The 17,247-nt window shown below is 39.2% G+C and overlaps 2 protein-coding genes across 2 annotated transcripts in view; both read left to right on the plus strand.

Moving 5' to 3' along the window:
* Positions 1–899: 899 nt before the first annotated feature.
* Positions 900–4,141, plus strand: pmp22a (peripheral myelin protein 22a). Its single transcript, XM_035397960.1, has 4 exons — positions 900–1,619; positions 1,813–1,906; positions 2,637–2,777; positions 3,198–4,141. Exons 1-4 carry the CDS (start codon positions 1,542–1,544, stop codon positions 3,356–3,358), a joined length of 474 nt encoding a protein of 157 aa, XP_035253851.1. The 5' UTR covers positions 900–1,541; the 3' UTR covers positions 3,359–4,141.
* Positions 4,142–7,114: 2,973 nt separating this feature from the next.
* Positions 7,115–17,247, plus strand: part of LOC118217155 — a 152,494-nt gene continuing 142,361 nt past the window's right edge. Inside the window, exons 1-3 of the mRNA XM_035398977.1 lie at positions 7,115–7,207; positions 9,226–9,229; positions 9,649–9,705. The gene's annotated coding sequence lies outside the window, so the exon portion shown is untranslated. The remainder of the gene's footprint in view (positions 7,208–9,225; positions 9,230–9,648; positions 9,706–17,247) is intronic.

Genomic DNA, 17,247 nt, shown 5'->3' on the forward strand with positions numbered 1-17,247 from the left:
TGCTGGTTTTACAGACCCAGACCAGGAATGCCTTATCTGGGTCCTGGGAAGCTGCAGGGTCTGCTCAGTTTTGTTTATTTCACCTTAAATTGAGCAACCGCTTTAGACCCAGGAAGCCAGGTGAGGTAGCTGTGTAATCAGTTACTTTTTAATCGATCAATTAAGTGCCGAGTGTCAACAGAAAACCAGCAGACCCTCTGCGGGACCTGGGTTGGTTACCTCTGCCCAAGGCATCTGTTTGTATTGCCCATGCCTAAAACTGGCCCTGTGTATCCATTTTGGTCTGTGGATAAGGCATTTTTTTTCCTTGTGCATCAGAGTAGACTAATGCATAAATGCTTAAAGACCTGTGCACAGAAGTGAGTGTGTCTCTCTGTACGACTTATGTGAACTGTGGTACCCACCTTCTGTTATGTCCATTTCTAACAGACAATAATTCTGTAACAATAAAGATGGTTTCTATTTGGAATTTTGTCATTCGTATTTTAAGTTATGTTAGACTTCAAAATGTTGAAGTAAAAAAATATTATTTTTCCTTTTTTTCTCCCCTATTCCTGAAGCATTGTGTGTACTGTACTGTAGGTATTTTTTCCTGATCTCCTGTGATAACTGGGAGCCCATCCACGCCTACATTGTGAAAAGGTCTACACCTGTGCTGATTAGGAACTGCCCTCCCTCACGTAGTTATTGGAGCCTGTGAAAATGTTTCCCTCCTCTCCTCAAGGAGCCGATCTTCTTGTTACCCGGTCACTGGGGGCTGCCTGGGGCGCACCAGCACATCGCTGCCTGCAACTAAGTGACCTTATATTGTATGCCGCTTTTAGTAATTGTTCACTAACGGTTAATTCCCTTTCCACGAGACAGTCACTTCACTGTGTGCTGCACAAAATAATCAAAGACGAAGCAATAATATTCTTCTTTATAACTACCGGGATAATATTCGGTGTTTACCTTTCAGGTCTGCAAGTAATGAACTGTAATTTTTGTGACTTAAAGTTTGTGCTTAACCTCGTCTGGGAAGGGTAACGTGGGGCACTGTCCCTAGCCATGTTTCCCCATCCGTTTACTTCAGTTTCAGTATGTTGGATATGCGATCATATGTACCCGGTTTGCTCCAGAATATGTTGTCTGTATAGTTACGTTATTAGTTGCAGTTGAGAGAGCCAGTTTACTATGGCTGGTATTACTGCTCGTAGCGTAACCGGATAACGAGACGGAACGTTTTATAAAAACAGCTGCACGTTGGGACGCGCGCAGACCCCAGCGTTTTGATTTGGTTTTACGTGTTGGGATTCCATAACACGCGTGCAAATAATTACTTGAATATATACATAATGTATTAATATATAGAAAACCATAGTTCGTCTACAAAAACCTTGGAATTTATGGTCTTCGTAGGGTGTTTTTTTAATGAAATGGCGCCACCTGGTATCGATATGGAGAACTACCGGTGTTTAAATAAAGACACGCCCTTAATATAACGGGAGTGATTGGTTCGCTGACTCTTCTTTCGCTTTCGAACTTTTTGTAACTGCTTGAAAATGCTACTCCGAATATTAATAATACTTACTCTTCACGTTACTGTCCTGGTTCTCCTCTTTGTTTCAGCTATTGTTAATGTGAGTAAAATTATTTGTGCATACCGAATATGCTACGTATGCTTTTATTGCGTGCACGAACGAAAACATCTTTAACACTGTGATTACTGGCAGAGTGTGTATGCTTTTTGAAAAACTGAAATAGAAATTCTGATCGAAGATTTAATGCATCTGCAAAGACGACAGTTTGTATTTGTTCTGTTTGGCAAAGCAGGCTTGGACTGTGGGAGAGACCAGCGGTTCTGATCTGTGGTTGAAATGCTCTACGTCCAATGGAGGGTATCACTGTAAACCTACGCCTACAGGAGGTCTGTATTCGTGGGCCCGGCCATTTGGATTTTTACAACCCCTGTACAACCAAATGCATTCTGTTTGCTGAAGTCTACGATGCTTACTGACATCATAACATGGTATGCACACAGAATGGCATTATGGGGTGCATGCTCCATGCAGTTCACACAGATTCACATAGGAGCAAGTTCCAAAAGCACCTCCAATCGACATATCAGTTATCAATCTTGTTTGTAAAGGAGAGTAACTAACATATGTTTACACTTTCTTGTTGTGTTCCCTTTTTGGAATGCAGATAAAATGATACAAGGTTTTACTTCTTTTAAACGAAATTATTTATAAGACTGTACAATAAAGTTAATATTTTGTAATATATTTTATATGACAAGTTAAAGTAGATGCATACTATTGTATTAAGCCTATTTCATTGAGCCTATTTCATATATATTTCTCACTTGCATTGCCCAATAAATGAGAATTTGGTATTGACCTATCTACTGGTGACGAAATTGGTTTCAAAATATTACAGTGATGTAAATTCTAACCAATCAGAGGTGCGTCCGTTTAGTGGGCTGCCACTCACAAGTGATTAAGCTGAGATGAAGGTGGTGTCCGCTTTTACCTCTGACAAACAAGCTACTAAGCACTCTAAATTGATGACTCCATCTCTCAGTTTCTCAATGTTCAATCTTTCTCTCTTCCACCCCACATTTCCCCATTCTCGCTCCCCCTCTTTCTGTATCTCAGTGTGGATCCAGTTGGTCCAGGGCCTGATGGTCCTGTCTGTGCTGTACAGTGCCCTGGCTCTCCTGTTCTTCCTCTGCCAGCTCTTCACCCTGCGGAAGGGGGGCCGTTTCTTCCTCGCCGCAGTCTTCCAGATACTTGCCAGTGGGTGCAAACGCCGACCTCTGCGCTCTCAATGCCATCTCAAGGCCTTTTATGACCGCAACTGACGCTCACTTGTTTTCCAAATGTGGGGATGTGTCAGACTGTGTCTCGAGTGTTGGCGTTACTCTCCTTTCATAAAATGATGTGGCTCTCCCTCTCTAACTGCCTGTTTTTATTTGTCTCATTTATTCCCTCGATATTTCAGTTTTGTTCTCTCTGTTCCCCATTTTGTCCCCCTGTGTCTTTTTATCTTGCCTTCTCTCATTGGTTTATTGCTTCTTTCCTCATCTCTCCCTCTTTTCTTCCACCCCCTTTACATGTCTTGTTGATCTCCCATATTCCCCCGCTCTGTTTCTCTCTCTCCCCCTGCCTCCCTCCTTCTTTCCCTCCATGCCTCCCTCCCTCCATCCCTCCCTACAGGTGTGTTGGTCATGAGTGCAGCTGCCGTGTACACAGTGCAGAGTCCAGGCTGGGCCCAGGAGAGGGAGGTGTTTGGTTTCTCCTACATGCTGGCCTGGGTGGCATTCCCCCTGGCCCTGCTCAGCGGATTGGTCTACATCATCCTGAGAAAGATCGAATGAGACCTGCACACTGCGTACTGCCAGCACAATCCCACTGCCTTTCATGTGGAGGCGTATATAGGGCTCTCCATACGGTAAAAGGGACTCATAATAGCACTTTTCACACACTTTCACACCTTATATATTGCTCATGTATTTTTTATTACTTTATTTGTAGGAACCATTTAATATTTTTTGTTTTGTTTTAAGCAAATACCTGAAGTACCTTTAAAAACCTGCAGTTGCAGTGAAATAACTGCAAAATGCAATTTGCTTTATCTGTGCTTCTCATACTAGAACAAAGGTTCACAGTGTTGGCCAGTATAGGCCTATAGAGTAAGCACAGAGTCAGGGCTGTTTTCCTGAAGTGAAAAAGAGCCTAAGCTTATGTTTGGTTGTATGGGAGCTAGCATCATGTTTGAAAATATTGATAAAGATATTCTAATAATATTTTTGGCCCTGAATTGAAACTTTCATTTAGCCTCATCATCAACATTATGCCAGAATGTCAGAGCACTTGGGTGTGATACACTTATACCATGCTGTCCTTTAAGCAGGTTTGTCAGGTTTTTTTAATGAAACTTTGGCTAAATGAGGTTTGTATTCAAGCTTCAATACCAGCACTGAGCACAAGTTTGGGGGAGAGGGTGAAACTCAAAAACAGTGTAAATTGGTGCAGAAAGATTTTTGAAAATAAATTGTTTCTAATTAAAGGTATAGTTAACTCTTTATTCCAGCATGGCTGCTGTACACTAACTTCCACAGGGTTATTCGATTTGATTTGTGATTTAGTCAAGGACTTGAGAGAATTTGAATGTAAGTATTTTAAACACCATCTTCATTACCCTTGCAGTCTTTTGCACTGAACCCTTCTCAGAGTTTCGTCTGACTTGTTGCTAATATCATACGAGGCTTTAAACAACTGGCCTAAATCTGCACAAATGTAAGTACTTACCACACATAGTATCGGTCATGTTTGGACATGGTGGACAGGCTGCTAAATGCCCCAGTGCAAAAAGCTGACTTAAAAGAACAGAGTGTGAAGAATAAATAGATGCATTTGAGCCCCTCCCAACACACACTAGTCCCAGCTAGCCTTATATAAATGATGATTGTTTAGAAGATGTTTTGTCAAATATACTGAACCCGAGCTTCTATACTTAATATATGTCAGGATATTAAAACCACCAATAACTTTTGCCACCATTTAAGAGAATGTATTTTTTCATTTTTATTATTATTATTATTATTATTATTGTTATTATTATTATTAGTAGATGTCTGCCATTTTGGATTCTGTAATATTCTCATTATATTTCTGCAATGTTACACCGCATTATATTGATGGTATGACATAAGGAAGTTTTACAAAAACCTATGTTGCTTTGGAACATGTTTATGCTTTTTTTGTGAAGTTTTTATTTATTTATTAATTTTTATGAGAACGGTTGCAGGTACAAGCCCAAAAAGTTACATTCATTCACGTATAAGACAAAACAGGAGAAATGATATCTGAATGTACCTGCTGGCTGCCACTCCATATAGCATAATGTTAAAAAAATTAAAATAATAATAATAATAAACATGTAAAATACACATATAGCTTATTGCGCATATTTGCATATTATTGCACATTATACATAATATTATTACTTTGCAAATAAAATAAAAATAGTAATAAAAAGAAAACAAAAGGCTGGTATACATATATATATGTTTATATTAATACATAATGTGGAATCACACTGATAGGCCTAATAGATAAATATTCATGATGCCTAGTTTATACCTCTCAATGTTCTCACTTGCACTCAGTCTACATTATTTTATAATGTCTAAAAGCAAAAAGGAGATAAAATTTAATCAGCTATAACTGTCACGGATTGGCGAGGGAATGGACCCAAATGCAGAGTTTAAAAAAAACCCAAGAACTCCAAAAGGGAAATACCGACTTTAATAACAAAAACTCAAAAACAGAAAACAGAAAATCCAAAAAGAAGCTAAACGGGCACGGCAGAAACAGGTGGACAAAAACAGGCACGGGGAAACCACGGGCAAACTCCTAGGCAAGACACACGTGGAAACACAAGCGAAAACACAACCAAGGATCCAGCACCTGAGTCAAGGAAGAAGGAAACTTAAATAGAACAGACACTGACGAGACACAGGAGGGCACCATGAACAATCAGGCTACAGAGAGGGAAGGGAAAACGAGACAACCAAAAAGCAATAATTGAACAATTGAAAACAATAATACAATTACACAGGGTACAAGCAGGACACAAAACAGAAGTGCCGCCATCTGGCGGCCCAACAAGGAAAGACAGAGACAAAACACAGAACCATGACAATAACACTTGTACCATAATGTAGAATGGGTATACAGTTACTACCTTTGAGGTGATGTTTTCATGTTATAAAGTGGTCGGGTGAGTTTCATCTTGTATTGACTTTCAAACCTGCGTTTTTCTTTTTAAGGCAGTCAGACCTTTTTCACTTGGCAGGGAGAAATGATGCAAGGATAACACATTGAAAATCAAACTTCAAGAGAGTTTAGTTTCATTTTGAAGTGCATTTTCCTCATTTAAAACACAAACCTCCTGATGCCTTGAATGGCCATTGTAAAGCTGACATGTTGTCAAACCTTCTCTAAACATGCAAAAAATTTTAACACATAAAACTGTCTGTGGCAATTGAAAACATGCACAAAAAAAGACCCAAGAAAGTGAATGATCCCTGCAAGAACTAAAAGAGGGAGAAACGCCTGTTCAAATGTGGCTCACTTTTACTCACAAAATCAAAAGAAGAAGAGTAAACCTACTAAATGATAAACTGATAATGATTTCATTAAAATGCCATTTAAATAGTTCTATTTTGCAGAGGAAACTGGACAAAGAGAGGGACTGACATGGCAGCAGTGACCTCTCATCACGGTGAGTATCATCTTTCTGTGTAGAATTTTTTTATCTTCATGGGGTTATTATTGTTACAAAAAGAAAAAAGAAATGGGTCCACAGATAAATGTAGCTGATCCAGAAATAAATTATGGTGATGCACAAATAAATGTGGCTGGTCCACAAATAAATAATTTCATTCATAATCCAGTCTCATCACTACAACTCTCATTGCCGATTAAACAGAGTGTAAAGAGGCACATAATCTCTTTGAAGTGTGGCTGTCAGCTGCCAACTTCTCTCCCCTCCACAGTTGTTGAGTAGCAGGAGCTCATTTCATGAGTGACTTTAGGCTGCAGACGTTCAGTGGAACTGAGGCGAACTTGCAGTTCTCACACACTCACTCTCAGTCTCAGACATGCACATACACACACGCATACACACCTACTATTACGACTACTCCAGTCACTATTACTACAACACAAACTAAACACTCCCCCCAAATTCAATCCATGCACACCTACATGTGCTGCAGTATACAGGGCTCCAGCTCTCTTCATTTGCTCCACCCTGCATGCATTTCCTTGTATTGTTCTCTGTTTCTCACTCTCCCAGCTTTTTCCCGGTCCCTGTTCTACAGGAAGCACTGCAGTTTGAAGGAAGACTCGGTGGCCTTTCCTCTCTTCGTTCACACCCCTCTCCCACACCCATCAACGCTCGCTTAGTCAACAGGAAAACTGCGACACTGCATTTACCAATGGGAAATTATTTACCACATTTGCAATCATTTGGTGCTACGGATATTTTCCGGACGTTTCCCTCAGTTTCAATGGTGTCGACATTAGCAATAAGCATCGCTGAACTCACCCATGTTCTGTAGCCTACTATAGAAGTTTCACTTTTGCTCGATCTGGAACACAGGATTATACGGAAACGACTCCAATTTGTGAGTGGGAACAATCAGGAGCTGTGTCAGGTAAAATTGTCTTTATTTTTCTTATCACCATGCTTTCAGATATACAGAATCATATTCATAAATTGTATACATAAATATTCTTGCTTGGCCTACAGCTCTCAGTGTTTTCACTAAATGCTCTGCCGACATTACTTCGTCATGTCTGAAACAAAAAAGAAAGTAAAACTATCGCTTGTGCCATAATGTATAGACCTCGTTTTAGTCGACGCTGAAGTTGGCTCCGTATTCGAAATTTCCGGTCCACTTTAAATCGGTTGCGTTATATGATTGGATGGTGTCGCGGTCTTCCTTACGTGTTTGAAAAGGCTATAATTTGCTTCTAAATGTGATATACCGCTCAAGAGAGAAATTGAACAAAGGTGGTGATGTGAAATTAGTTTTTTTTAAATTATTATTTATTTTGTTACGATCACTTCACATGTCTTTTAAGACTGTAATATGGAAGGATCAGATACCACATTTTGTTTTCTCCTCAAAGTCTAATCGTCTCAACATGTCGTGTGTATGAGAGAACAGGAAATGTACGTTTGAAATGGTGTTGATATCACTGCAGCATATGCAATAAAACTCCAAACTGTCTATATAAACAAATAAAGTAACACAATCCTATTGAACAATGGACATATTAGATGGCCATTTCTCCTCAAAATTTAAAGGTCTCAAAATTTGACATTTAAATATAACAGAAGGGGTCCTGAAGTAGTACTGACCTGATTTGGGTGAAATATTCCTGAAGGGTTTTCAAATAATCCCACCCCAACTATGTAATCCAATGCAGGCTGAGTGACAAAAAGCAACAATTTGGATTGGAATATCTCCTGAAATTTAAAAGGTCTCAAACTTCTGACACTTGTTCCTAGCAGAAGGAGTCTTGGTCTACATCCTACCCCATTTCTGTGAAATTTCACTGTAGCATTTTTTAATAATCCCACTTCAAACTTTCCATGTAGTCCAATAGACGGCAATTGAAAAATATGAAAGTATTTCTCCCCAAATGTGAAAGTTCAGAAAATTCTGACACTTGTTCCTGGCAGAAGGGGTCCTGGTCTACATCCTAACCCATTATGGTGAAATGTTACTGTTGCATTTTTCCCACGGCGTGCAGGAACTGGCCGTGGGCTATGTATGGCAAATTGTGGTCACTCACTCACTCACTCACTCACTAACGGATGACCTTTGAAGGACATTTAGTAGGACGCATGCTCAGGTGGTGCTTTGTTTAGTAGGAGTAGGCCAAACGGGACGCATGCGCAGGTGGTGCTCCATTTAGTCGGAGTAGGTCAAACGCAAACATGTTAGGGTTAACTAAAGTAACGTTAGGCGATAAAGCTGTGCTTAAAAATCTTGTGCCGTTCACGGCACGACCTTTTTAAGCACAGCTTTATCGCCTAACATTACTTTAGCTCACCTTAACATGTTCGTGTTTCACCTACTTTAGCTAACCTAGTTTATAGCGCGTACGGATCGCCTACTTTCCTTAACCTAGTTAGCGCGTACGGCTGCTGTCCTGCACGCATCAGTAGGAGCTAAGGACACACAGCTACAACCACGGATACAGGTGTATGGACACACGGAGGACAACAAATAACAAATAAGGTTAGAGGTGAGGACGTGCCATAGCTAGCTACCTATATAGTACGGAGAGCAAAACGGAGCTTTACAATGTCACCAGCAGTGTATGCACGTGTTCATTACAGTGATGGTACAAGTGACAAGCAATAACTGCTACTGTGCTGTTAGCCTATTGATCGCCATACAAGGTTCATGTAAAGTAGCTAGCACAATCTGACAGCACTAACCCATAAAAATGTACTGCGCATGGTACTTGCTCAATCGAACGGTAAATGTGAAAAACATTTGCTTACAGTCAGCACCACCAAAACTTGTGCAAGACTTGGTGGCAAAAAGCATCGCTGAACTCACCCATGTTCTGTGGCCTAGGCTACTACAAAGTTTCACTTTTGCTCGACCTGGAACACGGTTATATGGAAACGACTCCAATTTGTGAGTTGTGTCAGTCAGGTAAAATTGTATTTATTTTTCTTTTCACCATGCTCTCAGATATACATAATCATATTCATAAATTGTATACATAAATATTATTTCCTGGCCTACAGCTCTCAATGTTTTCACTCGATGCTCTGCCGACGTTATGCGTCATGACTGAAACAAATAAGAAAGTGAAACTCTATCGCTCGCCATAATGTATAGACTGGGTATAAAAGTTATCATATTTTAGCATGATCTTTTCACGTAACATGAATGATGGAATTATTTCGTATTAGCCTAACTGTTTGTCAAGTTGTAATGTATTGGGTATATATATATATATATATATATATATATATATATATATGTGTAATAATGTGATAATTTCATGATCCCATATTAGTTTGAAATACATTATACTATTTTGTTAATTTCTTTTTCTTTTTTTGCAGTTGCTGCAGTGTGCTTCTGTAGGCTACGGACTTTCGGTAGTGTGGTTGTTGAATTTGGTGAGTCTGCATTAAACTTTTATTAACAAATTGAATACTTTATGCTGTTTACTCTGTGGGAATACACATTTGTTATTAGACATATGGCACCATTTTGTGATTTAATTGACTATTATGCACTTAGAAAAATATAGCAGGCCTATATGTTTTATTACATTAAACGTAGTTTTACAAAATGGCTGTCAAACTTGGACTTACTGTCTTGCTTATTTGGGTGTGGGGTAAAGATAAGACATTGAACATTGAAATTGAAGGGACAGTTCAGTTTAGTTTTTCTATTTCTAAACACGAAATCCCTTAATCTAAATATGTAAAATATCTTAACTTTGCACAAAAAACGTTCAATAGAGTGTTACAGTTTATAGTCCTAAACCCCGGCAGTAAGTTCGCTTTTTTTGAGCCAAACCAATCGTAGTTTCAACATAGCAACTTTAAAAAAATTTTTTTTTTACTTTCTTAAAGCACATAACGTCTTCTAAATTCACGGTTGAGATATTAATGGGTGTAATTTATGTAGAACAAAACGTAAAACTCTCTTCGACACACGTTAACCTCAGACCGACAGAAAACGAAATGCCTATGGTAAAAATGAATTGGAAATTAGTTGAGGTAACCCATGGGGAAGTAACTGCAGAGTTGGCCTCCAAAAAGACGTAATTATTGTAACACTCTATTGAAAACATGCACTAAAACCAGTGACTAAAACTGAAGCGATGACGTGAGGAAGTGAACTATTCCCGCAGAAACTAAATCAAAAAGGGAGAAAAGCCTGATGTTATAGCCTAATATGGCACACGTTTTGTGTGTAAAAATGTTTCAGCATGAAATCAACAGAAGATGGGTAAACATACTAATTAAAAACTGACAATAATTTTATAAAAATGCTGTAACCCGGTAGAAAATATGAGTTGCTATATATTTTTTGTTAAAAAAATGAGTGAAGTCAATTTAACCCATTATTAGCTTATCAGAAGTGCAAAATAGGGAAGTTCTGCCTTGATTTTTGATTTTGAGTGACACCTCTCACATACGTGCACTGCGTGATCAGCAGAGCAGTGGCAAAGGGCACCGATTGGGATGGCAGATATGCCATCTCGCCAAGTTACGCCTTGGCTGGGCATGCCCCATACCTATACAGCACAGAGCTTGGCACTTTTCAGGCTTCCCCACAGAAATAACCACAACAACACATACACTCATCCCTTAAAAACATGAATTTCTGTACACTTTGACCCCATTTCAACAGAATGCATTAACAACTTCACACGTCCACACAATAAAGCCCCAAACTAAGGGTATTTTGTGTTCTTCTTCTTATTTTTCCTGACACAAATGCTCCAACCCACAAAGAATGTCTCCCCATTGGTAATTTTATGTACAACAACCAATGAAGACATCAGATACAAAAACAAAATCAACATATATACAAGTGCGAAGATTTAAAACTTTGCAGCTCTGACGTCTACTTCACTCGCTCACTGGGTAGTGCCGTTGCCTTTTGCAACTGTTTTCAGGACTGACAGACTCGGGTTTAGTCCCCCCCTCTGACTGAAGCAAATCTCTTAACTCATTACACTGGCTTGCTGGCTAACTAAAAATACAACATTTCAACTATTGCTTTTGCATCTGTAAAATCTTTCTGGGTCAGTTCCGCCTTTCAGCATTTTCACAGTGTTTAACCTCTTAGCACACACCTAGTGGTCGGCACGCCAGCGTGCCTAGATTGTTCAACTCAGACATTCATTGCTCCTGAAACCAAAGTATGAGACGCTTTGTTTTAGTTTCATTAGTAGACGATACAAGACAGCTATGCTGCATATGGAGTTTCGCAGCACCACCATTGTCACTCTGGTCGTTCATTTAACAAGCACCCCCTCCCTGCAGTCTCATCTGCAATTACGCCCCCCACCCATGACATAATGGACAATACTGTCTATCTGGGCATTCATAAAAATATTCTTTCACTACTCAAAAATCGTATTCCGTCATAGCAACAAGATAAACACGACAATAGCCCTAAGATATGCCAATACAGCAGTGAAAACGCTGCTCACTGAATAACGAAATAAACAAGACAAAGTTTTAAAAAATGATACCATGGCATTCTACAGTGAATATCTGGGACTAAATATTGAATAAATATACAACCTTAGTATTGGTTTTATGCGTAGAGATGTCCCTTTTGAGACTGAGTGGTCATATTTTGTTTTGGACAATCCGTTTGTGAAATATACGCGCATTTGTGACGCCTGGGTACCTTCCAAAATAGCTGTGCGTAATACCACACGCCTTGTTTACGGCGTTGTTGCCCTTTTTAGTACAGTCTGGCTTGATGGACAATTCATTTATTCAGTAGGTGACAGTATAAGCTTTCTAACGTACAGCATGTCTAATTTTGCTTTTGGAATGGCGTTTTATAGCTCAGCGTAACCGAAGGTTTTCTCATCATCGCATTCACTTATGCATTCTCTCTGTGGTAATAGTAAAAGACACTGCACCTGATGAAACGTTATCAACGATTTTTTGTAGTTTCTTGGAAAATACTATTATTATTGAGGACTTCTGAGCATAGCTAAGCCATATGTTTGCTGATAGACCTAGCTGACAATCGTTTACGGTCTCTGTCTCTATCTACTGAACACAGATAAGGTTTCATCATCGCTATGTAAGTTTTAGGCTACTGCTCAAAATATTTTGGTTATACGTTATGACGTGAGAGTTGGAACATTGCCAGATGTGGTGGACGGTAGAAAATTGTTTTCATGTTGTCCCATCCTCATACAAGAAAACTTACGAGAGTACAGAGTACAGAAATACACTACATACGAGAGTTAATTATTACACATTTAGGTACTGTGCCGCATTGTGTGACAATGTTTTTGCATTATTTTTTAAATCTGATATCAATGTTTCATCTTAAACCTTCATAAGGGGCTTATTTATATGCTTTATAATGGACAAAAAGCATTTTATTCACTTTTGGAGAGATTTTGGATATGTTTCTGGACCCCTACATATTTTAGACCACTGTACTGACGGAAAGCTTGTAATTCCCACTTGAAAATGATGCAACGGTGAGTTTCTTGAGTCAAAACAGTTGATTTGTAGTGAAATACGTGAATATGTTGTGATGTACAGCAATGCATAATTTAGACATTTTGGATAGATTTGCAGACGCTGGGTACACTGCTTAGTTTTTGCTTCATAGATCTTTAGTAGTTCTACATAACCACCCTTAGATTTTATGAACTTGTGGTCAAGAAGTTTTTGATCCAGGGCATGTATAGGACGGAGTGTAGCACAGTGGGTAAGGAACTGGGCTTGTAACCGAAAGGTCGCAGGTTCGATTCCCGGGTAAGGACACTGCCGTTGTACCCTTGAGCAAGGTACTTAACCTGCATTGCTTCAGTATATATCCAGCTGTATAAATGGATACAATGTAAAATGCTATGTAAAAAGTTGTGTAAGTCGCTCTGGATAAGAGCGTCTGCTAAATGCCTGTAATGTAATGTAACCTGCTGTCTATATGCAATCTCTCAGTATTTCATTGCAAACTAAAAAAGAGAAAATTCATTTTAGATTTTTTGCCTAGACAATTGCATTTGTGGCACTTTATTTCTTCCAAAATTATGAATATAAACTAATCTATGTTAGTATTGTAAAATGTCTCGCTTCATTTAAGCCATTTTTCAAGTCTCTCTATTACTGCAAGAATCTTCCTGTCCCTCTGTTAGCTACTGCGATACCAGCTGATGCCAGTAGATGGCAGTGGCCACCAGTCAGTGTGAGATTCGCGGGCACAGGACGTCTTGCTTGGTAGTAAGCTTTGCTGGAATACTAGCAACAAGCTAAGCGAGCTGAGAGCGAGTGTCTGCGTATGTGGTCAGCTAAAAGCTTTTATATTTTATTTGCAGGTAAGACCGTACGAAGCATGAATTTTCAATAGTTGTACTATGTGTACGAATTCCTGTTGACATGCTTATACACAAGATTGTTGTAAGGTAATTTTGGCTACACTGGTTAGTAAGATAACTACCTTGTATGCTGGCCGCAGGCTATATTGTTCACATGGTTACTTAGCTACGGTACAGTGGGTTCTTCATGAACCATGTTATAATGCTTATTTGCATTGTAAAAACGGAGCTTAATTGCTTTTAATGACATTAATCATTTCTGTTAGAGAAAAACAGTGCGATACAGAACAGTCAAATTTGAATGACGACATTGTTAGATGGTAAGATTAAAAAACACAGGGCCAAATGACTTGAAACAATTTAGGAAACATTGGGTAACATTGTGAGTAACTTCGCATTTTTGTATGTTGAAAACGTGTTTTTAAGTTATGCCTTGGCGGCGCGGCATGCCCCATACCTATACAGCACCGAGAGTTTGGCACTTTTCAGGGTTCCCCACAGAAATAACCACAACAGCCACAGACACTCAGCCCTTAAAAACATTAAATTCTGTACATTCTCACCCCATTTCAACAGACAGAATTCATAAACAACTTCACATGTCCACACAATAAAGCCCCAAACTAAGGGGATTTTGCGTTTTTTCCTTCTTCTTCCTGCCGCCTATCCCACAAACAAAATGTCTCCCTATTGGAAATTTTACCGACACCAGCCCATCGTTCACCTACACAAGCCAATCAAAATCTCTCATGCACACGCAAAATATCCATATCTTTTTAGTCTAAAACATTTCCAGTCTTAACAGCTAGTCTGTTTGTGGCCTAGTGGTCAAAGTTACAGTCAATGTACTATGAAGTTGCCAGTTGAAGCCCAGCCAGGAACAAGTTTCTTGAACCTGTTTTTTTCCTCACTAATAATTGTCTATTACTTCTCATTATTGCTTTTGCACCACATCTACCCGGCGTTCACCGAATGTATACACTGCATTATGACGTACCATCTACACGTCCAGTTAACCGGCTACAATATCGCCAGGCCATATGGATTCAGCCAGAGCTCAGCACTGCTTACTGGCCTGTGTTCTTCTTTAAAACCATGGACAGGTTTGACATGACATTTCACGCATTAAATAATTAGGCTATGTCGTGGTGGCATACTGCCAAAGTTACGCACTGGAGAGCCAGAGGTCAAAGGATCGAATCCCGCCTCGCCCTCAGGTAGATGTTTTCATATTTTACACTAACGTTTTCTTACACTTATATTTGCTTTACCAAAAGTCACTCACGGCCAGCCATATGCATTTCATGACGGCAAATGTATTGATTTTCTTAAAAAGTTACACAGGCTGCCATTTCTACTAACTATATTTCTTCACTTGGCTACTGTAGAAAACGTTCTTATCAGCAAACGCCACATTTCTACATTCGTGTTACCTCGCCCTGTTCTCTATCTACCCACATACAAACAATTACTACGTATGTACTGTCTGCAACTCCCCATTAAAACATTACATTTATAATCATGACTCAATCATAATTATAACTACTAGTACTGAACATGGCAAAAGTACATCAGTGCAATAGATTTCCTACACATTATCACATGTTACTTCACCCACCACTGTTATATAGGCTATACCATTCGATAAGGAAACGCATCTCGCTCATGGTCACTTCATTTACTTTGCACTATAGTCTGTGATCATGTCAAACTTCACCTACATGCCCATTCTGCTAAAAACATATTGTTTCAACTACTCAATTTCATAATTTCTCCTCATTTCTCTCGTACTATTGTTATTTTATCATATGCAAACATTGCTGGGACATATGCGTCTGCTCCTTATCTCCACTATCAAGTGTTCCGGTTCTACTACTTCCAATTCTCACGTAAGGTCACTGATCTAGTTTATAAAAACAGCGAAGAAGACTCCTACCTGCAGATAAGCCAATCAAGATGCCTTATAAACCTTACAAACACTAAAAGTGCATCTCGACGAAATAACCGAAAACGGAGCAGGACAGAAGAGTACACAAGTTGCGACCTCGGGAGCTCTAATTCTGTGAGCTTGCTGATAATTTTGTCAATCAAGGCTCGTAGGATGGCCGTCAAATCCGTGAGTACATACGCTGGGCATTTTTCAGCTGAGTTTCTCATGCGTTTATACTTACGCCACCGCACCCTTTGTCACAGCCACTGTTTTACATATATAGCAAAGCGAAAGTGCTCAACGGTACACGCTCATCAGACTGTACAAATTCACACAAGGATAGCCATAATCCACGACCGTTTCTTACAGGGTCACTTCGCATTTCTCACTCTCATAATAAAACGCTTTTTAAAATGCAAAAAGAAATGATATCTCATTAAAAAAAAACACGTTTTCAACGTACAAAAATGCCAAGTTACTCACAAACAAGACATACACTGTCTATAACTCATTCATTCAAACTGGCAAAATCTAGGCCTGCCATTAAAAGTATTGATATCAAAATGACGCCAAGTTACTGTACTACAAACAATATAGGCTATCTTGCCTCACCAAAATTAAATAAACTGTATTCCAAAGCAATGCTACCCAATATTTCCTCGATTGTTTCAAGTCAATAAATTGAATAAAATGTATGATTCATTAATTCAGTTAATTAGGATAAATCTGAAAATTGCCTTTTCAAAACCTTTCAAGTTCCAAAAAAATAAGAGAACATAAATAACAATCATTGCTGTATTCCGCAATGCACAATGTACGGAAGGTTCAACTTCTCCATAAGTTTTAATCTCTTTCCGAGAGATGAATAGCTTAAAAAATGAGGATTCGCAATGTGAGACGCGAAGATTACTAATGTAACAGAGCTATAATAAGAGTAGCTTTTTTACTTATCACTCAGCTAGCTATAGGGAGGTCAAACCTGTTTTGGCGATCTTTCAGAAAACATATTTTTGACACTACAGTTGAATATTATATTGTACAGTTGAATATTATACTGTACAGTAAAAAGAGTATAACATATAAAGGGCCTATAATGTTATTACCCTAGTATTATGTTGCATACAACAGAAGACTGTACGCCCTTTTTCATAATACAGGTCAGGTCTTTTGGAGATCCCGGACTTTTGGGGACCCTGGTGTCTTTGTGATCCTGTGATTGTGATGACCCAATCTTCTGAGGAGGGAAGGGAGTGCAGCGTCAAAGAAATCAGTCTATGGCTGAACAACAATTAGTGATGGCGAGCCACCCAGCTTGATCTTCATTGACAACCAAACGCAGAGGACAGAAACATCATCTGCCGGAAAGACTGAACTTCTCATTGTCACTACGAACTGTATCCACGCAGGACATAGACATTCACACTTACATTCATTCTGAGTGTGCACCCAATCAATCAAATTTCAATCAAATCTTATTTATATAGCGTATTTTACAACAGTTGTCACAATACGCTTTACAGACAACACTAGCCTAAACCCCCACAGGAGCAAGCCTAAGCAACAGTGGCAAGGAAAAACTCCCTGTGGCAGATGGGGAGAAACCTTGGAAGGAACCAGGCTCAAGGTGGAAACCCATCCTCCTCTGGTCAGCTCAGGGTGCCGACTGGTGACCAGCATGTCAGCCAGTTTATGCACAAG

The sequence above is a fragment of the Anguilla anguilla genome, chromosome 17, assembly GCF_013347855.1.
Source record: "Anguilla anguilla isolate fAngAng1 chromosome 17, fAngAng1.pri, whole genome shotgun sequence".
Lineage (NCBI taxonomy): Eukaryota > Metazoa > Chordata > Actinopteri > Anguilliformes > Anguillidae > Anguilla > Anguilla anguilla.

Bases quoted from the DNA above. Each gene is read 5' to 3' on its own strand.
- pmp22a (XM_035397960.1), top strand. From the start codon at position 1,542: ATGCTACTCCGAATATTAATAATACTTACTCTTCACGTTACTGTCCTG. The intron at 1,620-1,812 runs GTGAGTAAAATT...TTGGCAAAGCAG, and splicing joins TTGTTTCAGCTATTGTTAAT to GCTTGGACTGTGGGAGAGAC. The intron at 1,907-2,636 runs GTCTGTATTCGT...TCTGTATCTCAG, and splicing joins TAAACCTACGCCTACAGGAG to TGTGGATCCAGTTGGTCCAG.